This window comes from Amblyraja radiata, chromosome 22 (assembly GCF_010909765.2).
Source record: "Amblyraja radiata isolate CabotCenter1 chromosome 22, sAmbRad1.1.pri, whole genome shotgun sequence".
NCBI lineage: Eukaryota > Metazoa > Chordata > Chondrichthyes > Rajiformes > Rajidae > Amblyraja > Amblyraja radiata.
The window spans coordinates 26416408-26444263 of NC_045977.1; the positions used below are offsets into that span (position 1 = coordinate 26416408).

Consider the following 27856-nt stretch of genomic DNA (forward strand, 5'->3'; position numbering starts at 1 on the left):
TTCATTGGCACAACTTTGGTCCTCATGTTGATAAACAACAATAAAAGTTTCCAAAGTTGATGGAAAGACTGAAGGAAAGACTCAGTGCTGAGAGCTCTCTTATGTCTGCATTAAGGAGGCAATTAAACAACACCTGAGCAATTACAAACACCTGTGAAGCCATGTGTCCCAAACATTATGGTGCCTTGATATGGAGGGGACTATGTATAAATAATTTCTACATGGTGAAACCAAAATGTATAAAAATGGCCTTTAATAAAATCTGACAATGTGCACTTTATCCACCTGTGATTTTTATCTATTACATATTACAAATTGTGGAGTACAGAGGCAAATAAGTAAATGATGGGTCTTTGTTCCAAACATTATGGATGGCACTGTATGTTAAAGATGCTATATAAATGGAGCTGCTGTCATTCTCTCCCGGTGTTGTCATGGATGGATTAGCAGCAAAATCATCAATAAAGCCTGCCCGCTAGCACTGTGCTTCTCTTCAGAAGGTGCCTCTAATTATCACAGCATTGCCTAAAGAATATCACATTAATTTTTAATCTCGCTGCCAAAGGCAGCCAGAGACAGATGATATCCTCAACTTACCCACTGGAATCTCGCCAATCAACCACTGACTCAAGAAGAAGGAATAGAATGTAAAAATATCTTTAACATGTATTTGGGAATAGTGTGCAGGAGAAATTGTTGAGGGAGTGGGGTTAATGAAAGCCTTCCGTTTCTCTGGAAGCAGGCTTGCTTTTACATGACAGCTGTAAAGCATGCTGCTGTGTATTTGCAATTCAGCCCGAAGATCAAAATACATCATTTTGTATAATATTGGTGTGCCTTTGGTTACTCGGTGTAATTGAGAAATTGCTCCTGCATGAGTTCTTTAATCACCAGAGGCAATGGAGTACAATGCACTAGTGTGCCATGGCATGTGTTGGTGTTTCAAAGGCATGCACCCTAGTGTATTGTAACAGGGATTGAAAATGGACACTTGTTTGTTGGCTGATAGAAAGCTGCAACTCATACGTGCCTGTCAGTCATTGGGAACTTGATGGGTTAGGCAGTGAATATGTTGTGTTGAGGTTTAAAAAGTCTTGCACACTGTGCTTCGCTGTAAAATTCTCATAGATTCATTTGATATATAGATCCCCTTGCAAAGAGTAAGAGGAGTCATGGAAGGGAGCAGCTCACATGTCTGCATTCTGTCAGATATTAAGAGGAACACGTATTGCTGTGGCATTTTTCTTGCTTCGTTCACGACATCTCTAAATGCCTTGCAGCTAATCAAGGCCCTTTTTGCTTTGTAGCTTCTGTACTGTAGCTAAACAGCAGCCAATTTACACGGGTCAAACACCGCACAAAGACAGAAAACAGAAAATGTCAGAACATTACAGATCACACAGAATCTTGGAAAAGAGAATCAGTATGTCTTTGAAACTGTTTGGAAAAAATATATTGATGGTGACACTAGAAAAGATTCATTTATTCTTCTATGAAATTGAGCCATGGGATCTTTAGGTTCATGTGAAGGAACAAATGGAGATGGGCCTTCCATTTAAATCCTGACAGATACTTGACATACATGATTGTGATCATAGACAGGTGGATGGAGGAGTGGCAGGGTGGAACGAATGCATCAACAAAGACAAGACAGCAGATCTCACTTATACGGGAGGGCCCAGGTGACTGATGGAAGGCAACAGAATGTCAGGGAGCAGCTAGCTGGAATATTCACAAAGCCGGGGAAGACATTTTGCCTCTGCTCAACTTTATCTCACTACAGCTGAAGCAATAATTGTCTTCCTTTGCATTTTTAATGTCAAGTTAAGTTTATTGTCATGTAGAGTCAGAGAATCATAGTGTCTTACAACACAGAAACAAGGCCTTGATTGACCATTGCCGACCCAGGTGCCCCATCTACTCTCATCCCATCTGCCCACATTTGGCCCATATCCTGTAAACCTTTCCTATCCACGTGCCTGTCCAAGGAATGCACAAGTACAATAAGGTACAAGTATATTGAAAATCTTGCTTTCAGTAGCATCACCGGTATATAGACTCACATAATAAATTATTCATAAATAACACATAAATTCTGCAAGACAGTGAAAAGAAACAAACTGCAAAAAATAAGACATGTGCAAAATTACAATTAGAAAACAAGACCATTATAGTGCAAGAGATATTAGTGTTTGCAAGTCAGTTCAAGAACCTGATGGTTGTCGGAAATTAGTTGTTCCCGAACCTGATGGTGTTGGACTTCTGCACCCCCTGCGAGAAGAGGACACGGCCCAGACAGTGATGATTCTTGGTGATAGATGCTGCCTTCTTGAGGCAGAGCCTCATATTGGTGCTTTTGATGTGGAAGACAGTCCCCATGGTGGACTGGGCTGAATCCACGCCTCTCTGCAGACTCTTATATGACTGTGCATGTGTAGACATGTGTTAGTGATGACATGCCCAATCCCTTTAAACTTCAAAGAATGGAGAGGCGCTGGCAAACCTTCTTCGTCTTAACAACCATGTGCTAGGCCCGGGACAGGTCATCTGAGATGTTAACGCCCAGGTATTTGAGGCTTCTCGCTTTCCCCACTGCCAACCCACATATGAATTTGCTTTCTTTAAATCTGCGTATTTGGCCATAGTCCACCCCGTGCTGCTGCTGATTTATTCTTCAAAATGGCAGCAAGATCCTAAGTACACTGTCTATGTACGGTCTATTGGTAATTGCTACACCTAAAAAGGAAATAGTTTTACTTTGTATGTAGCTTATTCATTAAGGTTAATGTAAAAAATTCACCTTATGTTTTCAAAAAGAATTTAGACTAAAGGGAAAGAACATGGTTGTCTGTGTTACTGTCCTCTTAAATTATGGAGCCACTTTTGTCTTTATCCATGCACATTTCACGGAAAAGAAATAATGAAAGCATGAAAAGTGTTTCATCTCATTGGCATTGGGTCCTATTGATTTTTTTTAATCTCTCTTCATCTTCTGACTCAAATAACATCAGAAGAACCTTTGTAGTAAAACTCCCATTATACCCTTAGGGGACACTTCCTGGAACGGCAAACCATGATCAGATGTGCCGTCCTCCTCAGATTCTGGCGCCCAGCACACCGATGCCTTAATGAGCTGCTGGCTGCAACAACCTGCAAACACATGGAGCATCTCAGTGAATTCTCCTTCTACCACTCCATCAGGGTCAGGGCATGTACAAGAAGAAATTGGCTTGGTTTTGGAGACATTCACATGTCTTTAATTTTTAGTTTACTGTAGAGATACAGTGTGGAAACAGGACCTTCCGCCCACCAAGTCCGCGCCGACCAGCGATCCCCATACACTAGCCGTATCCTACACACTGGGGACAATTTACCAAAGCCAATTAACCTACAAACCTGTATGTCTTTGGGATGTGGGAGCAAACCAGAGCACCCGGGGAAGCTCCAGGGAGTCACAGAGAGAGAACATACAGACAGCACCTGTAGTCAGGATCGTAGACAGGTCTATGGCGCTGTCTGGCAACAACTCTACTGCTGTGCCTCCGTGCCGCTTATCTGAAGTGATGTTTCCTTTTGCATGGGTGCTGAGGATGGGAAGGATCACTCTGTTTGCTTCCCCATGCAGATGTCCTCAAACATATTTGTTTCTCGGTGTAGATCATAGCTGCCCTGGTGTTCCAGCTGATATTTTTGTCAATTACCAATACATAATCAACTGATTTTTATCACATTGCAGTTTGGAGGATCTCACTGTGCTCAAGTTGGTTACCACATTCCTTACAATATTAAGCCCTTGAGGGTGTACAACACTGTGGGATGTGGTAAGGTGATGGAGGTGAGAGGAGAGATATGGGGGAGAGATGAGCAGACCAGGGAATCACAGAGAGAGTGACCCCAGCGGAAAGAAGAAAGAGAGGGGAAGGTGTGTGGAAAACCATTGCAGCTGCAGCACTGTCTGAGGTTTACGAGTAATCATTAAATACAGGTGAGGTGCCGGAAGAGTAGAGGGTGGAAAATGTTGTGCCTCTGTTCAAGAAGGGCTGCAGAGAACAGCCTGGGCACAACAGACCAGTGAGCCAGTAAGAAAGTTACTAGAGAATATTCTCAGGGATGAGATATATATGCATTTAGATGGACAAGGGCTAATTAGGGATAGTCAAGATCGTTTTGAACGTGGAAGGTCAAATCTCACAAATCTGATTGAGTTTTTCGAAGATGTGACCAAAAAGGTTGATGAGGGCAGAGCTGCAGATGTAGCATATATTGATTTCAGCAAAGCATTCGACAAGATTCCACATTCCACTATTGCTCCTCCCACCCTGACTCCATCCCTTTTTCTCAGCTTCTCTGTTTGCACCTCATCTTTTCTCAAGATGAGGCTTCTGTTTCAGGAGTCTACTCTGTTCAGGAAACATGGCTCCCCCACAACCCTCACCAGCACCCCCCCCCCCCCCCCACCCCCAGTCACCTACCAATAATTATCTCACCTCTTCACCCTCCTCTCTTTCGATACCTTAGTGCCGACAAGGGTCCCAACTGGAATTGTCAACCATCTCTCTGCTTCCACAGAGCTGCTTGACTCAGTCTGTTCTTCCAGCTGTTTATTTTTTGCTCCAGCTTCCACCAGTCTTACGTCTCACTATAACAAGCCATTTTGCCCTCTGCTTCAGTACATCCTCCTCATGAGCTTAGAAATATAGAAACATAGAAAATAGGTGCAGGAGTAGGCCATTCGGCCCTTCGAGCCTGCACCGCCATTCAATATGATCATGGCTGATCATCCAACACAGTATCCTGTACCTGCTTTCTCTCCATACCCCCTGATCCCTTTAGCCACAAGGGCCACATCTAACTCCCTCTTAAATATAGCCAATGAACTGGCCTCAACTACATTCTGTGGCAGAGAATTCCAGAGATTCACCACTCTCTGTGTAAAAAACGTTTTTCTCATCTCAGTCCTAATAGATTTCCCATTTATCCTTAAACTGTGACCCCTTGTTCTGGACATCCCCAACATCGGGAACAATCTTCCTGCATCTAGCCTGTCCAACCCCTTAAGAATTTTGTACGTTTCTATAAGATCCCCCCTCAATCTTCTAAATCTTCTAACCACAGAGCTTCTTACCACATTACACACCACCCTCTCTCTTATCTTTTCATTCCTTTCTTCCTCATGAATATGAAAGTTTCATATTTTGCCAGAGCAAACTCTAAGATCAAAACAGCCAAATTCATTTCTACGTTCACTGGAAACTATGAACGAAAGGATCTTCTTCAGCATACCAATGAAACAGTTTAACAAGAATCCATAAAAAAATTAATTTTCTTTTCTGAAATCAGTTGATACCAATGACCAACATTCAACAACAATTGGTATACAGCACCTTTAAGAAGCCAATAACATCCCATGTTGCATTGTCAAACATAATTAGATACGAGCCATAGAAGAGAATGTTATGCCAGAGCAAATAAATTTGCTATAAAGAGAAGTTTAAGGAGCAGAGTGGCAGGGAGTAAATCTCAATATAGGACCATGAAGGAGCAAGGAATGAAGCCAGAATTGGTAAAATGGTGGTTTTCAGGGCTGAACAAAACAAAGGCTATAGGGGTATTTGAAACAACGTGTATAAATAACCACATGGAGCACCCTTATGCCCCTGTCCCACTTAGGAAACCTGAACGGAAACCTCTGGAGACTTTGTGCCCCACCCAAGGTTTCCGTGCGGTTCCCGGAGGTTTTTGTCAGTCCCCCTACCTGCTTCCACTACCTGCAACCACCTGCAACCTCCGGGAACCGCACGGAAACCTTGGGCGGGGCGCAAAGTCTCCAGAAGTTTCCGTTCAGGTTTCCTAAGTGGGACAGGGGCTTTAACAATGCAGAATTCCAGTGTTTGAGTGCTTTTTGGGGCTTTCCCCCATTATACTCCACCGAAAGTTCTCCAGTGGATCCTCAATGGAGGAGTCATTCTGAGAGATTCAGCTGCATCATGATGTCTCAAAGCTGTTTTAAACTGTTTTAGACTTTAAAGTATTTTATTTATTTTTAAATTACACTACAGTTTGTGAATACCAGAGATATCCACTGCACTTTGCAAGTTTTGGCAGAAAACTAAGCCAGAGCGTGACTTAACTGTGAAAGTTATTATCATTTTTCCAGGTGTGGGGCTTGTCTGATCATCACAAACAATGTTAGAAAGCATCCATTGAGAGAAAACACAGTCAACATTTCAATGAGTTAGCAGCCATTCACTGCTCCAAAGAGTGTTTTGGGAGCTTGTGTTTTTCAGTCAATTGGTTTCAGGATGACTGCACAGGGCACTTCTGATCTTTTTATGATAGCAATGAATTTTGGCTGCTCACCGCTGACTGCAAATTTAGGACCCTTGGGCAAAATGGCGAGAGATGGGGAAGAGTGAGATCACAAGGTGATCTGAAAACAATGCTCGGTGAGGAGCCAGTGTAACTCGTCAAACACATGGGTAACTTGGACTTGGTACATTGGCAGGTTTTGATAACCTCAAGTTTGTGCTAAGTAGGATGAGGGAAGCCAGCCAGGAACACATTAATGAGAATGAGAATTTACAAGTGGCAATTATACTGGTTACCGCTGATATATTGATATATTGAATTCTACTGATATATACTGGTATATTGAATTGAATTGAATGCCTTTATTGTCATTCAGACCTTACGGTCTGAACGAAATTTCGTGCCTGCAGTCATACATACAATCATACAATAATAACAACAATAAACACAAATTAACATCCACCACAGTGAGTCCTCCAAGCACCTCCTCACTGTGGTGGAGGCAAAAATCTTAGGGCTGCAGTCTCTTCCCTCCTCTTCTCCCTCTGCGCTGAGGCGATTCCCCACCGGGCGATGGCACAAACAGTCCCGCGGCTCACCGAACCCCGCAAACGGGCCGGCTCAAACACCGCGGCCCGGGGTGGTCGAAGCTGCCGCCCCCCAGTCCAGCGGACACAGCCGCTGGCCCGCGGCTGAACCCCGGACTCAGGTCACCGCCGCCAGAACGCCGTCCCAGCCACCGGAGCACCGTTCCAGCCCCGAGCCGGATCGCCCTCACGTGAGTGCCGTTCCACCCTCGGGCTGGGCCACTCCGACGGGAGCGCCGTTCCTCCCTCGGGCTGGGCCACTCCGACGGGAGTTCCGTTCCACCCTCGGGCTGGGCCGCCCTCACGGGAGCGCCATTCCACCCTCGGGCTGGGCCGCCCTCACGGGAGCGATTAGCATTGATGATTTTTTAAGGCAAATACTGTAAAAATAGAAATGTGATTGTTAGTAATGTTTTTACTGAAGAATAAAGGTTTTGTTTATGCAATGAGTATTATGATGGGATTTGTTGGTGGACCTATTGTGCAACTGCTACTATTACAAGAAGTTCCTATTTTATTTTGTGTAGGTCAGATCATTTCTATATCTTATGGCAAAGAGAAATCATCCAAACCCAGACTGTAGCCAAACAGCAATTGATCTCCCATGAAAAGGACGTTGTTGTTTGTGTTTTTATTCACTCAAGGACTAGAAGCAATGGTCACAAGGGCACTTCGCATGCCCATCCCCCAATTCCTCATGGGAAGGAGGTTGTCCACTCTCTTCTTGTACCATTGTGGTCCCTAGGATAAAGATACTCAACTGATGTTAATGTAGAGCCAACGTCATTGAAGAGCACTAATATATTTTCAAGTTAAGGTGGTGTACATCTTGGTAAAATGGTGGGTTGCATCTCTCAGTTGTTCACAAGAGTCTGCTGGTCTTGCCCTTCAAGGCAGTGGAAGTGACAGGTTTAGATGCCGTGGAAGAAGCCAAGCTGACTTTGTCTGTCTTTCCCTCACACCCTCCTTCAATTCTTCACTCTGTCCATTCAGCCAGGAGTTAGCTGAGAGAATATTGTACATTTATGTTAGTGAACTCAACAGCATGTTCCAACTGTTGCCCTTCAAAGCCATTCAATTAAAATCTAAGCGACTGCTTTGATCCAGTCAGACAGCATCTCCCTTTTGCACATACAATTTATGTAATCCAAAGTTGTGTAAACATAGTTACTTGCAACATTAATTAATGTCCACAAAGATTGCTTGATTCAAATTCTGATGCTGTCAAGATTTTGCAATCCATTGCCACTTGTATCGTTTAAGTGTCAGGTTGATTAGGGCTGAAATAAAGTTAGTGAAAACTAAGATTCTGCGGATGCCATTTTGAAAGGCACTGATCTGTGACTGTTCATAAAATTGCTAATTACCACACTTGACAATTAGAACAGGTTGATTAGAGCAATAAAATACCATATTCAAATATCAGGCGTGCTAGATGCCTGAATACAAATTAATTTAATGTGAAGTGGTTTTAAACAGCAGCTACTGTGACTCCATGACAAGGTAAGAAGGTCCAAGACAACTGGAGACCAGCTCTGCTGCTCGGACCAACAAACACATATATGGCCACATATATGCAGACACCTGCACACAATGAGTGCATCGAGATGCACTCTGAACACATATGCGAGCATACACTTACATATAAACACACACACACACTCACTCACTCAATTGTTTCCCCTGGCCTTTCTCTCTATATCTAACCACTCTGCGCCTTCTAATTCCTCTCTCAAGCTGCCAGGCGCACCATTCAATCTCTCCCAGGTTGCTCCCAAGGTGTATAAACAACTTCCAGAAAACCATGGTGAATTTTTCACTCTCAAACATGATGGTGGCTGACGTGAGGATGGAATATTTCTGTAAGAGCCTTCAACAAATATGCATGTCTTTGGTCATTAATAACCCAAAGCTCTTCCACAATAACATATTATTAAAACAATTGCTCAAACTCTTTCTACAATAACATATTCACTTCATGTTTGATTTTCAACATTGCTTAAGTGATGTGTAGAGCATTAAATTCCTCTTACTCTGATGAATATTATCACATGCATTCTTTCTAAGCTATCGAAGGAGGATCCACATCCCTTTTTTATTTGTAGATTGTACATACAATTTCTTTGTAAAACATAATTGTTTCTCAAGTAACCAAAATTTACTTCATACAGAGACACAAATAAATAATAATGGAACCGGGACTCTCTTGTGAGGTTTAACTGACTCAGGCTTAAATGTTCCTTGGGTTGCCTGAGCTACCTCACAGCCAATTCTGATTGAAAATAATGTTCCTTCCCAACTCATTAATTTGAACATTATAGCAAAAGTTGCATCTTACTGCCTCTTTAAATAGTTGCATCATTAAATACCATGAGACCATCAAAGTTAATCAATTTTCAGATCAGATTAATCTTAGGTATTGGTTAGGATGCGCCAATCCTCAATCATTATCATTTGTATGGCTATCCCTTTGTTTTAACATTAGTCATTACTAGATTCCTAAAAATGTGCACATCTCTTACATTTGGTACCAGGGCAGAGGAATCCAAAGTGGTGTCTAGTGTAAACCATGCCTTCAAAAATACTGTCACTGAGTTATGTAAGGGTTCCATTCCTGAAAACTGTCTGTAAGCAATTCCTGTGTGTCAGAGACAACCGCTTTCTGGAGCTACCCATTCTTTAATACTTGTTATAATTCTTTCATTTCACTGAATAATCATCCTAACAATACCCACAATTAAACTAATTGAATACATACTGTATCTAGTCACTATGACTACCAAGAAACATTTTATTATTATTACTATTACTAGCTGGAAAATTGCTTTCAAAATCTATTGGAGAACTTGTGTAAAGTTGGATTTCTGTGCGTCAGATCAATTGTAACTCAGGGTGCCCAGTACCTCCCTTTTTCAACATACTCAAAGCACTCCAAAAACTGCTGAGCAACTATAGTAGCATTAGGAACCAACGATGAAGTGATTCTTATATCAGAACACTTGGAATAACATGAATTGAACATCGCTTGATTATTGCCCGATGCAACATATTGTAGAAATGTGCTCAGTTGGTAAATCCCCAATAAATATTGTGAAACGGGTAATTAGCACTGCAGAAGAGCTAAAGGTCTTGCTTTGGAGAAAAAAACACTTGCAACACCTCTCCCTATACCTCCTCCCTCAACTCCATCCAAGGACCCTCGACAGTCCTTTCAGGTGAGGCTGACATTCATTTCCTCCTCTAACCTCATCTACCGTATCCGCTGTTTCAGGTGTGGACTCCTATTTATCGGCGAGACCAAGCGCAGACCTTCACTCTGTCCACCTAGGCCTAGGCAATCTTCTGGTTGCTAAACACTTTAACTCCACCTCCCTTTCCCATATTGACCTTTCTGTCCTGGACCTTCTCCACTGTCAGATTGAGGCCAAACGCAAGTTGGAGGAGCAGCATCTCATATTTCGCTTGGGCAACTTATAACCCAGTGGTATGAATATTGATTTCTCTAACTTCAAGGAACCCTTGCTTTCCCTCTCTCTCCATCCCTCCCCCATCCTATTCTCTGACTAGTTTCACTGTCCTCCTGCTTAATCTAACTGTTTATATGCCTCATAGTCATCTTCCCCTTAGCCAACATTGAACCATGTTACATTTTCTTAACCATAGTCTGCTTTGATCTGTCATTTTCTCACCTTACATTCTCTTTGTACCCTTCCATATCTCCAGTTTCCCTCTCACCTGACTTCCAGTCTGAAGAAGAATCTCGACCCAAAACATCGCGCATTCCTTCTCTCCAGCGATGCTGCCTGTCCCGCTGTGTTTACTCCAGCATTTTGTGTCTATCTACATTAAGGAGATGTTGAGTGAGAGGTGTATATATGTGTTTGTATATATGTGTTGGTAAATCTCCTGGGACTGATCAGATACATCCAAGAACATCGTGGGAAGCTGGAGAAGAAATTGCAGGAGTCCCAGTTGAGATGTATGAATCATTGTAAGACACGAGTGAAGCGCCATAAGACTGGAGGGTGGCTAAGGTTGGTCCTCCGTTTAAGATGGACAAGAAAAATATGGGAACTGTAGATCAGTAAACTTCAGAATTGTGAAAGGAAAGTTGCTGGAGAGGATTATGAAGGCGAGATAGACATGCATTTGGAAAGATCAGGGTTGATTCAGGATTAGTCAGCATGGCTTTGTGCATCGAAGATAGTCTCACAAAGTTGATTGAACTTACCAAGAAGGTTGAAGAGGGCAGGGTCGTAGATGTCATCTATATGGACCAGCAAAATCTTTGATAAGCTTTGACAAAGGGTAGTAGTGCTGGAAGGCTGTTTTTTCCAGACTGGAGGCCTGTAACTATTGGTTTACTTCAGTGAAAGGATTTAATAGGAACCTGAGGGGCAACTGTTTCCGCACTGAGGGTGGTGGGTTTATAGAATCAATTGCAAGGTGAAGTGGCTGAGGCAGGTGCAATGACATAATTTCAAAAACATTTGGGCATGTACATGGGTAGGAAAGCTTTAGAAGAATATGGGCCAGACATAGCTTGGAAGGGAGTCTTTGTTGGCATGGACAGGTTTCCATGCTGTATGTCTTTGTAGGATGTTGTTCTTCCAATTTGTATTTGCCTCCGTGGCAGTGGAGAAGGCCAAGAAAGGACATATCAGTGTGGCAATGGGAAGTGTTGAAGTGACATGCTTCAAGATGACTGTTGAGAATAGATCAAAGGTTGCCTAGTCTATCCCCATTCTTGTGCATGTAGGGGAGGCCTATACTTTGTATCAAGGTTGACGCATAGGCCCACACCATTGAATCAAATACTGGCGAGAGGAATCTGTAGTGAGAACATTGGTGGACGGAAAAACATCCAGCCCATCTCCTTGCCTCCATGCCATCATTGTTTTGGGGAATTCCTTACTTAGTGGTAGTAATGCATCTAATGGCTCCATATTATATAAGAACTTGCCTAACTGAATTTGGACAGCCACAAGAGGGACCACAGATATAAAATGATCATAATTAAATCAAATAAACAATTCAGGAAAATCATCTTTACCCAGAGAGTGATGGCAACGAGGACCTTGCTGAGTGGCAGTACAGTTGAGGGCGATATCCTGAAAAAGATTTGAGGGGAAGTGAGGAGCTAAATGTTGTGCTGATATGGTCAGAAGTGGTAAAAGGAGTGGGAATAGGATTGTGTGGAGCACCGACACAGCAGAGGTCAAATGACTGTTCCTGAACTGTTTGTTCTGTGTGTTCTCTGGTATGATGTTGCATTATCCTGAATCTGCATAGCTTTTGTAGTTGTTCCCTCCACCAAATCTGACTCATTTCTCTACATTGCTTTCATGCTGTGCTGAATCCTGCTGGAAGATTGGCTCAGTTTCCAGAAGAATTAACACAGTTTCCTTTGATGTGGAAAGGCAAAGGTTGTCGCCCACCCGGATATTTAAATAGCTTCTCTGTGACCAGTGTTGTACATTGGAAATTCTTTTGTCACGGCTGAGAGAGGAGAAAACACAAGTTATCAGACTACACCTGAATACTAATTTGTTTCTGGACTGCAACGTCATATGGTGAGGGAGATTGTGGGGGGAAAAAAACAGCTTTCTTTTCAGATGTTTATCTTCAAAAGTTTCCGTGCCTGCTGCTGAGGGATGTCCTTTGCATTCGCTGCAATAGTTTTGGGCAGGATGACCCGGCTGTCATAGCGAATGCCATAGCCTCTGACTGTCACAACCCTGCTTTTGCTCCAGGAGTCAACTTAAAAGTTCTTTCCTCTGAGCTTGAAATGTCTGATGGTTATTCAGATGTTTTTACAGGCTCCTGGAAAAACAACAAGCACTTTTTAAGTGGCAGTGGTATGTGTGTGTGTGTCCATGCCAATATCTATGCTCATGGAAAACCTTTTTTTTTAAACTGTCAATGCTAGAAATCTGAAATTGAAAACAAAAAATGATTTAAGCACAGGTCAGGCAACATCTGTGGAGGGAGAAGCAGTGTTAATGTTTCAGCTTGATAAGCCCGAGGAAGGGTTTTGTTTCTCTCTCCACAGATGCTGCCCGATCTGCTGTGTTTCCAGCATTTTCTTTTTTATAAAACTATTTACACATTTCCACAGAAACCAAAGGAGGGCAAGAGATTTGGTACATCAGCAAATCTTGCTTCCTTCCATTGGCTTGGGGGCTGGGGAGCAATTTGGTGGTAGCCCTTGCGAATACTTTTGAGTCCTTGCGATAATCATGCGCTGTCTTGTCTTTGCACACTCACGCCGTTATTTCTGGGAACCCACAAGTACCTATCTTTGTTGACCTTCAACCTGCCAACTGCATGCTGTTCTTCAGCAGCATCGTATAAACACAGGGCATTGGCTTCCAGCTGTACATTGATATCCAGTTTTACCTCACTGTTCCTGTTAAAGCTTCCTCCTGTTTCCTTTGCAGCTGGTGATGAAAACAGACATCATAACCCTTGCACAGAAACAGGCAGACAATTTAACTTCAAGTTTCCCTAAGTGATACAAGTCACAAGCTGCAAAAATAATCACACTTACAGTATATTCACGTAATTCCACAGCAGTATTTAAAATGGTTTCAGTCGCTTCACGCAGTGAACTGTTTTTGAACTGGTTTAATTGTATTATTTATAATCTTGTTACAACACAGCATTGGCATTTCATTGCAAATCAGTGCAGGTTATTTCTCTGCACACCGCACTGATGCTATCAGGATTATTAATCATCTGTTCAGATTTGTCAATTTGCATTTGAAACACTTCTTGCAACTTTTTTGGACTGACTTCAGAGAGTTGTGCACCCAGTCATGCCATGGCAGTACGGAGAGAACAGTGCACTCTCATAGGTAAATGTAAAGGGCCTGTCCCACCAGCATGCGACTCCACGCGGCAAGCGCGACCTAACGTGGTCGCTTGAGCCGTACAGCCTCGCGGGGCCGGTCCCACTTCGATCGCCGGAGCCGTATCGAGTTGTGCGGAGCTGGTCCCGACATCGCGCGGGGCTTCGAAAAACTCCCCGCGGCAACGGCCTGCCTGCCCGCAGCCGCCTCGACGGCGTACGCATCGCCTCGACGGGCGTGTGCAGCGTCTTGATGCCATACGCAGCGTCTCGATGCCATACGCAGCGTCTTGACGCCGTACGCAGCATCTTGACGCCATACGTCACGCGCGAACTTCCTGCGGACTTCGCTCGAACTTCCCGCGGACTTCGCTCGAACTTCACGTCACTCACTCGACCTCCGCGCGGCCCCCGCTTCCGGTTTGCCCTTAACAGAACTCGTGGCAGTGTTTTAATTAGCGGGGAGATTGACCTGGTACCTTGACCCAAAAGCTGGAAACACTCAGCGTCTGTGGAATAGCATCCATGGAAAGAGAAACAGTTAATGTTTCAGGTCTGAGACCCTTCCTTAGTTCTAAAGAAGGGTAGTGAACCTGAAGCATTTACCGTTTCTCTTTTCACAAATCTGCCTTTACATGATGTGTAATTCCACCATTTTCTGTTTATTTTTAGATTTCCAGCATCTCCTTTTTTGTTCCACTTGCCTTGGCCTGTAATTGTCCTTCAGTTTTCTTCGCCAAAACAGATTATCTGGTCACCACTTAAATTGGAGATCTTCCTGTGCAAATTGGCTGCCATGCTTCATAGAGTGTAACAATGAAAGCACGTCAAAGTCAGTTAATTACCTGCAAAGCAATTCAGATGCTTTGAGGTAGTGAAAGGTTCCCTTTCAAATGATGATAGACAAATCACAGACGCGCACGCACACATACACACGTCAAATTCCACGAATGAGGCTAGTGAACAAATGAATACACTGTCCAACTTTGTAATTGATATTTAATAAACATTCTATAACCTGGTAAGAGTAACGTGAACTCCCTGTCTTATTGCTCTGAGCCATCAAAGATTTATAGATAGAATATCTTCTGTTAATAAATTTGCATGATATTGCTTTGTGAAGCTGTACTGCTGAAGAGAACTGAGTTGATGGCCATGAATAGAAAATATAGTAGATACCAGAAATGTAAGATTAAAACAGAGAGAGCTGATCAAACAGCATCTGTGAAAATATAAAAATAGACTTAACACTTCAGGTCAATGATAGTCAGCTGGAAAGAGATCAGAATTCATCAGAATATAGACGAGGAAACATGAAGAGGAGTACATGCTCCAACAGAGTAGAGGGGGATTAGTTTAGTTTAGCGATACAGCATGGGAAGAGGCCCTTTGTCCCACCGATTCTATCCCAACCATCAATTACCCACTGTTCACATTAGTTCTATGGTATCCCACTTACTCATCCACTCCCTAAACATTAAGGGTAATTACAGAGGGCAATTAACTTACAAACTTGCACTTGGGTTGTGTTCATAAGTTATCGGAGCAAAATTAGTTAATTCGGCCCATCAAGTCTACTCTTCCATTAAATCATGGCTGAGAATAAACACAAAATGCTGGAGTAACTCAGGCAGCATCTCTGAAGACAAGGAATGGGTGACGTTTCGGGTCGAGACCCTTCTTTCTGACCTTCCGAGTCGAGACCCTTCTTCCTGGCTGAGATATCATGGCTAACATATCATTCCCTCTCAACCTCATTCTCCTGCCTTCTCCTGATACCCCCTGGCACCCGTACTAATCAAGAATCTGTCAATCACCGCCTTTAAAATACCGATTGACCTGGCCGCCACAGCTATTTGTAGCAATAAATTCCACAGATTCACCACGCTGTGACTAAAGAAATTCCTCCTCATCTCCATTCTAAAGGTACGTCCATTTATTCTGAGTCTGTGGCCTCTGGTTCAAGACTCTCCCACTAATGAAGTTCCCCCTCATTCTTATACACTCCAGCGAGTACAGGCCCAGTGCCATCAAGCGCTCATCATATGTTAACCCAATCATTCTGGGGATTATTCTCGTAAACCTCCTCTGGACCCTCTCCGACACCATCACATCCATCCACAGATATGGGGCACAAAACTGCTCACAATATCCGAGATGTGGTTAGACCAGTGCCTTATAAAGCCTCAGCATTACATCAGTAGTAAAGGTGTCAGGGGTTATGGGGAGAAGGCTGGAGAATGGGGTTCAGATGGATAGATTGATCAGCCATGATTGAATGGTGGAGTAGACCTGATGGGCCGAATGGCCTAATTCTGCTCCTAGAACTAATGAACTTATCCCTGTTTTTATATTCTAGTCCTCTTGAAATAAATGCTAGCATTCCGTTTGCATTCTTTTTGCTGATTCAACTTGCAAATTAACTTTTTGGGAATCCTGTACCAGCACTCCCAAGTCCCCTTGCACCTCCAATTTTTGAATCCTTTCCCCATTTAAAAAAGAGTCTACGTCTTTGACTCCACATTTTCCTATCCCATCTGCCACTTCTTTGCCCACTCTCCAAACTTGTCCAAGTCCTCCTGCAGACCCTGCTTTCTCTACATCACCTGCTTCTCCACTTATCTTTGTATCATCTGCAAACTTGGCCACAAAGCCTTCAATCCCCTCATCCAAATCATTAACATACAACATGAAGAGCAGCAGCCCCAGCACCGACCCCTGCAGACCTCTGCTAGTCACTGGCAGCCAACCAGAATAAGCTCCCCTTTATTGTCACTCATTCCCTTCTGCCATCCAGCCATCCTATCATCCATGCTGGTATCTTCCCTCTGATGCCATGGACTCTCATCTTCGCAGCCTCACTTGTGGCACCTTATCAAAGGCTTTCCGAAAATCCAGGTGAACAACATCTACTGACTCCTCTTTGTGTATCCTGCTTTTTATCTCCTCAAAGAATTCCAACAGGTTCATCAGGCAAGATCTCCCTTTCACAAAACCATGCTGACGTCGGCCTATTTTATCACATGCTTCCAAGTACTCAGAAACCTCATCCTTTATAATGGATAAGATTATAAAATCTTACCAACCACTGAATTCAGGCGAACCACCTATAGTTTCCACCTGCTTTGCTCCCTTCTTGAACAGCAGAGTAATATTTGCAATTGTTTCATCACCTTTACCCACTCCTGAGTTTAATGATTCTTGAAAGATCACGACTAATGCCTCCACAATCTCTAAAGCCATCTCTTTCAGAACCCTGGGGTGCTATCCATCCGGTCCAGTAGACCTATCTACGTTCAGACCTTTCAGCTTCCCAATAACCTTCTCCTTAGTAATAGCCACTCCTCTAACTTCTACCCCCTGATGTCTGTCCATTCCGTCCACAGATGCTGCCAGGTCCACTGAGTTCCTCCAGCAGATTTTGTTCTTGTTTCAAAAGTACTTAATTGTCCTTGGAACGTTTTGACAATCCATGAACTGCATGTGAAATCCCCTGTATATGACCAGACCCAGCACACACCTTTGGTGGAGCCATCACTTTCAGCAGAACATCAGCCAAATGCATTAGTGTAATTGCAGGCTTCATTTCACACTGGAACACATGTTAAATGAGCTTAGATGGTCTTTTCAGTTATAAAAGCAACATAATATGGATGCTCAGCAGTTAGGCACACCTGTGGAGAGAGTAGCAAAGTTTATGTTGCAAATCGGCAAGTTCGATAAACACCATTAACCTGAAACATTAACCTCTTCTATGCACAGTTTTTCCAGATCTGTTTGGCATTTCAGGCATTTTATGTTTTATCTGGTTATTGCTTTGATTGTCTGCTATTGATATCTAATAGAGCAGTAATTGTTGGTCAGGTCTAATTTATTAATTTGTCAGTCACGTCTCAGTGGAAGTACTCTCATCTCTGTATAAGAAATGTGGATGATTGAAGCCCTACCTTACAGAGGCCAGATGGTTCTGGTGTAGGTAGCACTGAGCCAAGTTCAAGTTCAAGTTCAAGTTCAAGTGAGTTTATTGTCATGTGTCCCTGTATAGGACAATGAAATTCTTGCTTTGCTTCAGCACACAGAACATAGTAGGCATTTACTACAAAACAGATAAGTGTGTCCATATACCATGATATAAATATATACACACATGAATAAATAAACTGATAAAGTGCAAATAACAGAAAATGGGTTATTAATAATCAGAGTTTTGTCCGAGCCAGGTTTAATAGCCTGAAGATGAGTGTGTGGCCAGGATGGTGTGGGTCTCTGATGATACTGCCAGCCTTTTTGAGGCAGCGACTGCGATAAATCCCCTCGATGGAAGCAAGGTCAGAGCCGATGATGGACTGGGCAGTGTTTACTACTTTTTGTAGTCTTTTCCTCTCCAGGGCGCTCAAATTGCCGAACCAAGCCACAATGCAACCGGTCAGCATGCTCTCTACTGTGCACCTGTAGAGGTCAGAGAGAGTCTTCCTTGACAAACCGACTCTCCGTAATCTTCTCAGGAAGTAGAGGCGCTGATGAGCTTTCTTGATAATTGCATTAGTGTTCTCGGACCAGGAAATTAGGATGATATATGAGAGATTAGGATGATATATGAGAGATCCCAACCGTTGATAAAGATCCCATGGCACTATTTCAGAAAAGCTTCATCCTTATTATGGACAACGTTTACCCTCAACCAACACTGACGGCAGATTGTGCAGGAAGGAACTATAGATGCTGGTTTAAACTGAAGTTAGACACAAAAAGCGGAAATGACATCATCTTTGGAGAAAAGGAATAGTGGTTGAGACCATTCTTCAGACTCTATGTCAGATTATTTTTTAAGTTTCACCATTATTCTGGAAAACATTTACTCCCAACCAACACCTAAGGCAGATTATTTTATAGCTTTCCTCATGGCTATTTATGGAATCTTGCTGTCTACAAACCAGCATCCATGTTCCTGACATGGGACTACTAGAACCTTTGATGTGCCCTGAGTTATCAGTTTCCCCTACTTTTAGCTAGTGAAGGGAGCATTTGAAATGCATTTTTAAATGCAGGCCTTTACTTTACTAGACTGGTTCCCGTGCATAGACATTTTGGGCACTGCTCTGCTGTATAGTGTGAGCAAAGCATCATGAATATTACATTCATTTCTTTGGGCTCTGTCCAGTCCCAGGAGTGCAGTTAACACCGTTGAATCACACAGCGGCAACCTGCTCTGTTATGAATCCTCCATAGTGAAGGATTCAATGTCGGCAGAAAAATATGACATCTTGAGGCAAACCGGTTCATGGTCACTCCATTATCCAAATATTGAAGTCCAGGGAGGAAGCTGTTCGCAGCCCCTGCTCTGGCTTCCTGCTTCATCAAGAGGCAGTCATTTTCTGGTGCACATTATGGAAATAGTTTTTTAAATGGCCACTATTGGCATCTAATTAATCAGAAAAAGTTGTATTACGAGGGCGATGAATAATTAAAAGCACTATAATAAAGTTGTAATTACTGTAATCAGTTAACAAACAATAGGGGAATAAAAACTGCTGCAAAAACAGTGCTGCATTAATCAATTAAGAGCCTGCCTGCAAAATTTCAATATGCTTGTTGGCTTTAATGGCACTAAAAGTTATACAAGATAGTAACTGCATATTCTTGTATTTACTTAGTTTTCAGAGTTAAGTTACAGGTAAAGAATAGAAGGGGGCTCACACTGTGATAGATGTCAGTTTTTTTTCAATACCACAGGTCCAACCATGTATACTACAGCGAGCCTTTTTTGTAATTATTTACCTAGACGTGCTGAAGTGCTGATAGATTAGGTGAGCAGTGCCAAGGTGTGGAAATGTTTTCAGTGATTATGAAGCTGAAAGCAGCATAGTTCTGAGCTGGTGTGAACCAAAGGCACATTAGGGGCTTGCGCAAGGAATAGAGGTAAAATAATGATGGTTAAATGGAGAGGTGAGACCATGACAGGGCTGAATCTGGGAGAGGAAGTAATCCTGGAGCTGAGGTGGGGAGTGGAGGCAGTGCTGAGCAGATGTGAGTGCAGATGCAGTGCTGGGGTGGAGGTGGAATGAATAGGCAGAGGTTGGTAACATGTCATCATTAGTCATAAGTGGAAATGGAGGTAGAATAGAATAGTTTCTTTATTGTCATTGTAACATGAACCATGTACAACGAAATTGTAAAATGTCAGCCAGTCAGTGCACCATTCAAACATTTCTAAAAGCTAACGATACATACAAAGTAAAATATTTAAAAAGATAAACAACTAAAATAAATATCATAAAAATAGCACGCATAAACACCCAGCCCTACATCCTTCTGTCGATTTCATGTATGTATGTATCGCCCCTGCGTTCCTTGGCGGCTACATTTAGTGCCTTTATAGCAGTGGGGTAAAAACTGTTTTTAAGTCTGTTTGTCCTTGTCCTTGTAGATCTGTACCGTCTGCCTGACAGTAACAGTTCAAACAGGGAGTGTCCGGTGTGGGAAATGTCCTTTATAATACTCTGGGATTTTTTGATGCAGCGGGAACTGTGTAAGTCCTCCAAGGTAAGGAGAGGGCATCCGACAATCCTCTGGGCGTTGTCAATGGCCCTCTGGAGCGCTTTCCTCTGAGCCGCTGTGCAGCTGGTGTACCATACGCATACACAGTATGTTAGGAGGCTCTCAATGGAGCACCGATAAAAGGACAGCAGCAGTCTCTGAGTGATGTTATTCTTCCTGAGCACCCTCAGGAAGTGCAGTCTCTGCTGGACCTTTTTCAGCAGCGCAGAGGTGTTCACGCTCCACGTCAGGTCCTCCTCAATATGGATTCCCAGGAAGCGGAAATCCGCCACCCTCTCCACACAGTCCCCTCTGATAATTAATGGTACCATGTCCGTTTTATTCTTCCTGAAGTCTATTATTATCTCCTTGGTCTTTAAGGTGTTAAGGAGCAGGTTATTTTCTCCACACCACACTGTCAGCTGCTCCACCTCATCCCGGTAGGCGTACTCGTCCCCCCCGGAGATGAGTCCCACCACCGTAGTGTCATCCGCAAATTTGACAATGGTGTTTCTGTGGTGGGCGGGGATGCAGTCATGTGTGTAGATGGTGTAGAGCAGGGGGCTCAGCACGCAGCCCTGTGGAGAGCCGGTACTGAGGCTGAGGGCCGTGGATGTGTGATGGCCCACTCTGACTCTCTGGCTGTGACCCGACAGGAAGCTATTTATCCACATGCAGGTGGAGTGTGGAAGTCCCAAGTCCCCCAGTTTGTCCACCAGTTTGTGGGGAAGGATGGTATTAAAGGCAGAGCTGTAGTCCACAAAGAGCATCCGCACGTAGCTCCCCCGCTGCTCCAGGTGGGACAGTGCAGCATGGAGAGCTGTGGCTACAGCGTCCTCTGTAGATCTATTCGCTCTGTACGCAAACTGGTGGGGGTCAAAGCTTCGGGGCAGGAGTGATGTGATGTGACCCCGGACCAGTTTTTCAAAACACTTCATCACCACTGGTGTGAGTGCGACTGGCCGGTAGTCGTTGAGGCTGGAAATGTGGGGTTTTTTGGGCAAGGGGACTATGGTTGCGGACTTCAGACAGGGTGGAACAGTGGACTGGGCCAGAGACTGGTTGAAAATCCTCGTACAGACTCCAGCCAGCTGGTCAGCGCAGTCCTTCAGCACGCGTCCAGAGACGCCGTCGGGTCCAGTAGCCTTCCTTGGATTGATGGCCCGCAGCGTGCGCCTCACCTCATGCTCCTCTATCTTGAGGGTTAGGCTGCTGTGGACCATGTGGTGTGATGTGGCTGTCTCGGGTGGCTCCACTTCAAAGCGAGCAAAGAAGAGGTTCAGCTCCTCTGCCAACGAGGCGTCACCTTATGGAATAATGGTAACGAATAAGCTGGGGTTGGTAACAATGAATGAGTTGGAGACGTAATGAATGGACGGGGAACGGAGGTAATGATTGGGCAGAGATGGCGAGGATGTCAGCCATGTGATTGGTGGTAAGGTAAGTATCAGAGGCAGAATAACTGTATGATATGTTGGCCATTTTCCATTTACTTTAAATGACTGGGTTTTTCATCCCCACTGTACTTGTGGTGCTGATTTCCGCATCCTGACCACTCTAGATAAAACAATAATTATTTTGCTTTCCTTATTCAATATGTTGTGGACTGGATGTTGGTCTCCCATGCAAGTCTAAATTTGTTTTAACCATTAGAGTTCTCTTCCACAAGTAAACTTTGGGTCTTCTGTTAGCAGCAACTCATCATACAAGGCTACAAAAATATTTCTAGATCGGAGAGCTTAATATCCCACAGCATTGTTCACAAATGCTGCTACTTCCAGATTGATACAGGGGAGAAAGAAAGAGATCAGGGCAGTCTCCAGAGTATGGCTTTCAAGTCCTTCAAGCAAGCTTTGATAGGCAGGTGAATAGAGTGGGGAGCTGATAACTATTCCCTTTGTATAATATTCCAAGGAAAAAAAAATGATCCAAAATAAGCCCTATCCCTTTATCTTTTATTTTCTTTGTTCAACTACATACTGTTTGAGTAGAATTATGAATTCTTTGCAGTAATGTAATACTGAAAACTGTGGATTGAAGATAACTTCTATTCACCAGAAGTCACAGTCAGTGCTTGTGCGCTTCAAGATTTATAAAGCAGAGGCACAAAAGAGGGCTTTGAACCGGGCAGTTCTTTGTCAGGTGGACTAACTGTAGGTTGTAAAATGTACAACAACTTTGTTCATAGAATGAAGGTCTTTCGTTTAGTTCAGTCCCTCACAATGTGCTGTCAGTACTTAATTGATTATTAATAAAATTGTACCAAATGCAAAGGAAAAAGTTATACCAGGGGTTAACTCAACACAAAGGTCGACACAAAATGCTGGAGTAACTCAGCGGGACAGGCAGCATCTCTGGAGAGAAGGAATGGGTGATGTTTCAGGTCGAGACCCTTCTTCAGACCCAACACATTGGCGACACCTTCTAAATTGTGAGGGGCGTAGATAAGGAATTATCACAGTTGTTTTGGAGTAATGGAATATAAAACTTAATCTGCAATTGAGAGGGGAAATAATTAAAGGGGATCTATGGGGCAAGTTTTTCACACAGAGGGTGATGGATAAGCTGCCAGAAGAAGTGGTCGAGGAAGGTTCAATTACGACGTTTAAAAGACATTTGGCCAGATATATGGATCCGAAAAGTGTGTACGGGCTAAATGGGCTGGCTCAGATAGCCATCTTGGTTGGCGGCCTGGATGAGTTGTGCCAAAGAACCTGCTTCTGTGTTTTATAACCCTATGATTCTGCACTCTGATCTCTGAATCAGAAGGACAGAAATTGATCTGTTTGCTCAAATGGGTGCTTGAGATTCGTGGCACTGTTCAGAGTGAGGTCTTAACACAACACCAAAATTGCTATTGGTTGTCAATCGTAGTTGAAAATATTTAAAAAACTGTAGCTGTGGGAAATCTAGAAAATAAAACAGTTAACATTCACAGTTACATGGATAGGAAAGGTTCAGAGGCATATGGGACTAGCTTAGATGGAAGACCTTGGTTGGCATGGTCTAGTTGGGCAGAAGGGCCTGTTTCCATGCTGTATCACTTTATTCCAGTTCAATGAGCTTCAGCAAAACTGGATAAGTGAGCAAACAATGTATTGTAAGTTGCGGAGAAGTTGTTGGGTGGGTAATGTGTAGTTGGAGAGAAAAGAGGGAAGTGTTTGGTAGGGTTGAAACCAAGGTTGTCCAGGTGCCAGGATACTTTGAAACAATGGTGTATTCTGGAAATGTGGAAGACAGAACAAAATAGATGACAATTTATTTGACGCAACAGAAAAAACAAAAAGCGGCAAAATGAGAAGAGTGATGATGTTAGTTGGTGGGATTGGCATACAATCGACAGGTACAGCCCAGACCAGTAAATACATGTGCTCTGCTTATTAGCTGATGTGTATGCACCTGCCTCTCTATTGATGGCCTCCTTCCAATCACATGACATTTCATTCCCATCTTTGAACACAGCAACCATTCTCGATGCTGCCAAATTACTTCAGCGTTTTTTTTAATCAATGAAACCTTTTTAATCACTTGTCACCTCTGATTATTTATGAAGACATGTTTCCAACAACAAGGTTGCAAGTTTAAAAATAAATTCATTTCCAGGATGTGAATGTTGCTGGCGAGAGCAGTTTTTACTGCCCATCCCTGTTTTCTCTTGAGATGGTGGTGGGGAGCCAACTTCTTGAGTGAGTCTGTGGAAGGATAAGGAGTTCAATGATTTAGACCCAGCGATGAAGGAGAAGTGGCAATATATTTCCAGGACGGGATGCAATGCAGCATCCCCTTCACTGGGACAACCACAATATGTCATTGGCGGAGGGAGTGAATATACCCTGCTTTAAAGTGGGTAATTTAGATTGTGTGTGTTTCTCTAACTGTGATCATTTAGGGAATAATCAGAACATCCATCTCACTATGCTCCTGACTGCAGTGAATGGATTTCCAACCACGTGAATCATTTGGTGCGAAAATATTAATGTGGCAGGTTTTCCAGTTCCAGTTTCCAGTTAGTGGTGAGCTGCAGGATCAAAAGGCAAAAAAAAAAAGCAGATGCTGTACATTTCAAATGAAAAGAGAAACACTCAGTAGATTAGGCTGCATTTGAGGGAAGGCAAACCAAATTAACAGAATTAAGATCAAATTCTGCCTTGCACGAGATGGACTTCGTGATGCAAATGTTATTTGCCACGTGTTGGCCTTGTCGGCTTGTTATCCAGTCTTGGTGCATATAGGGAGGGTCTGCTTCATTATCTGAGGAGATGCAAATTGAATTGAATACATTATGCAATCATCAGTGAACATTCCCATATGTATAATTATGGAAAGTTCTTTGATGAAGCTACTAGAGATGGCTAAATCTAGGACACTGCCCCGAGGAACTCCTACACCGTGTCCTGAGCTGAATAATTGACCCCCAACAAACATAATGATCCTCCTATGAGCTATTTCTTCAAAATTTTCAAAAGTTGGTCAAACATGATTTCTCTTTCATAACACCATGTTGATTTTGCCTGATTACTTTGAAGTTTTCACTCTATTTTCATTTTAGCCAACATTTTCCCAATGGTAAATATTAAAACTAACTGGCTTTTAATTTCTTGCTCTTTACCTTTTGCCCTTGTGGAATAAAGGGGTTACATGTTATATTGTCCAATCTAATGGAACATTCCTGTTCTTTTAATCCATGACAACCTTTTTTAGTAGGGTGCAGTCTGTGAATCACCAAGGTTACGAAGCCTCCACAAGTTTATTTAGATGATGATATTGTTGCTGATGATCTCTCCTCACCTCCGATTACTACTTCAAACTTTATAATACAAGTACACAATAAAATAGGAAGAGGATTAGGCTACGATACCCTATTAGTCAATATCATCATGGCTGATCCCTGCTGGCCTCGACTCCTTATCGATACCAGTTCCCCATTTCCCTCAGTTCCTCAATATTTAAAATATTCATTAATATACAACTTAAATAAATCTGATGATTCATTATGACATAAAGAAAATGATGGAGATGGTGAGAGCTGAGAGCTGGCTTTCCACAATTACAGCAACAAATGAAGGCCAGTCTACTTTGAAGCTCCAGGCACCATCCCACAGATCTGCCTTTGAACAGATCTCAGATTTGCAAAGACAGGTTGGCGTTTCATGGAAGTTATGTCAAACAAATGTCAGCAAAACCACCATTCCAGTTTTTATTTAAATAATCGCCTACTTAAAATGATGTTAAACAGAATGCATGACAAAGATCTATAAGTGCCATTATTTTTTTGGGTGTGATATTGAGAGAATTAATAGTGTCTCCCAGGTCTGGACTGGTCCCCGTTAAAGTTGTTAATGTCTTCAAAATGGATCTTGCTATTTAATAAGAGTTAGAATGTCGGCGTCCACTTATATTAAGCATATGATAGGACTGTGGTCTGAGGGGCATGTTAAATACAGGAAGGAAATAATGAGAGAATTAGGGTAGGAGAATGTTTTATGCTCAATCACATTTTTACCGTGTCAGTGGCTAATTTATTTTTTTGCTTTCTCTGCAGGCTGCCAACAGTCTGGGAGCAAAGATGCAGCTCCTGCAGACGGACTTCTCCAGTTCCCTCGATGAGCTGATCAACCTTCATCTGCATCACCAGAACAGTATCCCAGCATTCCTCAGTGCTATAACCCTCGACCTCTTCAGTCGCCAGACATTGGCATAGTGGAGGTGCAACTTGTGACGTTGAATAGAGTGGTTGATATATTTTCCTACGCTGCAAGGAAGCTTGATTTAGTAGTATTAATTAGAGATCAATTCAACATTTAGTTAGATTTGCAGCAGGGTGTTTGCTTGCTATGTTTTCCAAACATTTATTTTTGCTTTAGATGTGATTTTAATTAATTTCTTTGCTTTCATTCATCTCCTGGCAGCTGGAAAGGAGATTGAGCAGAGCATGAACTTCGCAGCTGCCGATGTCAGCGCTGCCTTGAGGGGTCTCCTTCTCATGCAGGGAGCGAGACAGATGCTGGGTTTTCAGATGGAGGGACATCAGAGTGAAGGACATGATTAAGAAATGATAAAACTCTTCTCACCAGTTGACATAAAACACAAGTGCTTAGCTATGTGGTGCCAAGCTATCCTGCTGTCCTTGGCAAAACTCCTGGTGCAAATCAGAGCATCCTGTTGTTAGTATAACTTCTTATCCACTAAACATCCATCAAGGTTTACTTGATGCACTCCTTATCACTTCCACTCATTGTTCAGTCTTGTGTGATGGGACAAAGATATCTATTCACCACCAGCTGACAGCTCAATATACAGTGGCTCAGCTTAATACATGTTTGACTTATTAGGTAGGCTGTGCACTCTCTCTTGACAGATCTTTGTCAAACTTCAAGAGAGCAGATGATTCATAACGTGCAACTCCGCCAAGTTGGTACAAACCACCAAACTGAGGGAGACAGCACCTGAGTGTAGGCAATGCACAGTGGATAAATGATTGAAGTCCAAGTTAGAATTTACCAAAGCTCTGGCACCAGTTGAGCAGAAATAGAAAAAGGTTCTCACTTAATTTGCATATTTTAATGACGTTAAACTTTGCACTTGGGTTGAAGGGAGGGGAAGGGTAAGAGAAATGGGGCAGGAGAGATGAGTGAAGCAGGGGACAGAGGAGGCAGAGGAGAGGGGGGGAGAGTAGTATCAGTGCATTTTTCTGGCTGAACTGTGTTTGATTTAGAATCCAGATTAAGTGTCCGTTGTATCAATAAGTCTTGGTGACTTTATTAGCCATGAATTTTTAGCTGTAGGGAACAATATATAAAATATCTGCTCTCTCCTCCGTCTCTGTATGAATGTCAGCAACTTGATTCAACTGCATTAAGGATAAACAAAGCCTCTTGCCATCCTGGTTTAGCCGCTGGGCACCGCTGGGCCATCGTAGGTCTTTGAACAGCGATCAAGTGAAATTCCCTCATCCCTTCTTGATCCAAACGATCCTCCTGCCTTGTCTGCAAACTAACAGGAAAGAGAGCAATATTATATATACGTTTTTAACATGGTGTGTCTCCTTTGTACAAGGTTTGAATGAATTTATCTGCTCTGCTAGGATATCATATTATCCAATAAAATACTGCTTTATTTTCGGGAGATTTGATTAGTTACAAATAAAGATGCTGAGGATGGAAATGTTGTCTGACTTTTATTTAAGTAGAGCTGCAATGTTCAAAGACTACAAGCGAATGTGTTCTTACATTTTTAATTAAAAGGATTGAGCAGATGATTTGAATACAGTAGCCGTAATAGCTGGATTTCCCATCTGCAGATCATGCACCATTATATGCGAGCAAATGTGTTTCATTTCTGTAATTTACTTTTATGAGTTATCTTAAATGGTTGGAAGGTTTTTGTTTCCAGTTACCAGACAGGTTTGGCAACATCTGACGGAAATCTGGTTGAGAAACTGCTTTGGAAATTGGAAGTGCAACACCAGTATTTCTGTGCTGTGGCTTGTGAGTCCAGTCTCACTGTCGTTCCACCCTGTCCATCCACAAATTGCAAGGGCATCACATTATTGTGGGAAAGGGCTGATAGATCA

At 42.9% G+C, this 27856-nt stretch overlaps 1 protein-coding gene across 2 annotated transcripts in view; it reads left to right on the forward strand.

Moving 5' to 3' along the window:
• Window positions 1-27447, forward strand: part of mad1l1 (mitotic arrest deficient 1 like 1) — a 649913-nt gene extending 622466 nt beyond the window's left edge. For both annotated transcript variants that reach the window (XM_033040804.1, XM_033040805.1), the window contains exon 18: window positions 25826-27447. In XM_033040804.1, the coding sequence (XP_032896695.1) occupies window positions 25826-25984 (159 nt within the window). In that variant the 3' untranslated portion in view covers window positions 25985-27447. The remainder of the gene's footprint in view (window positions 1-25825) is intronic.
• Window positions 27448-27856: the final 409 nt, after the last annotated feature.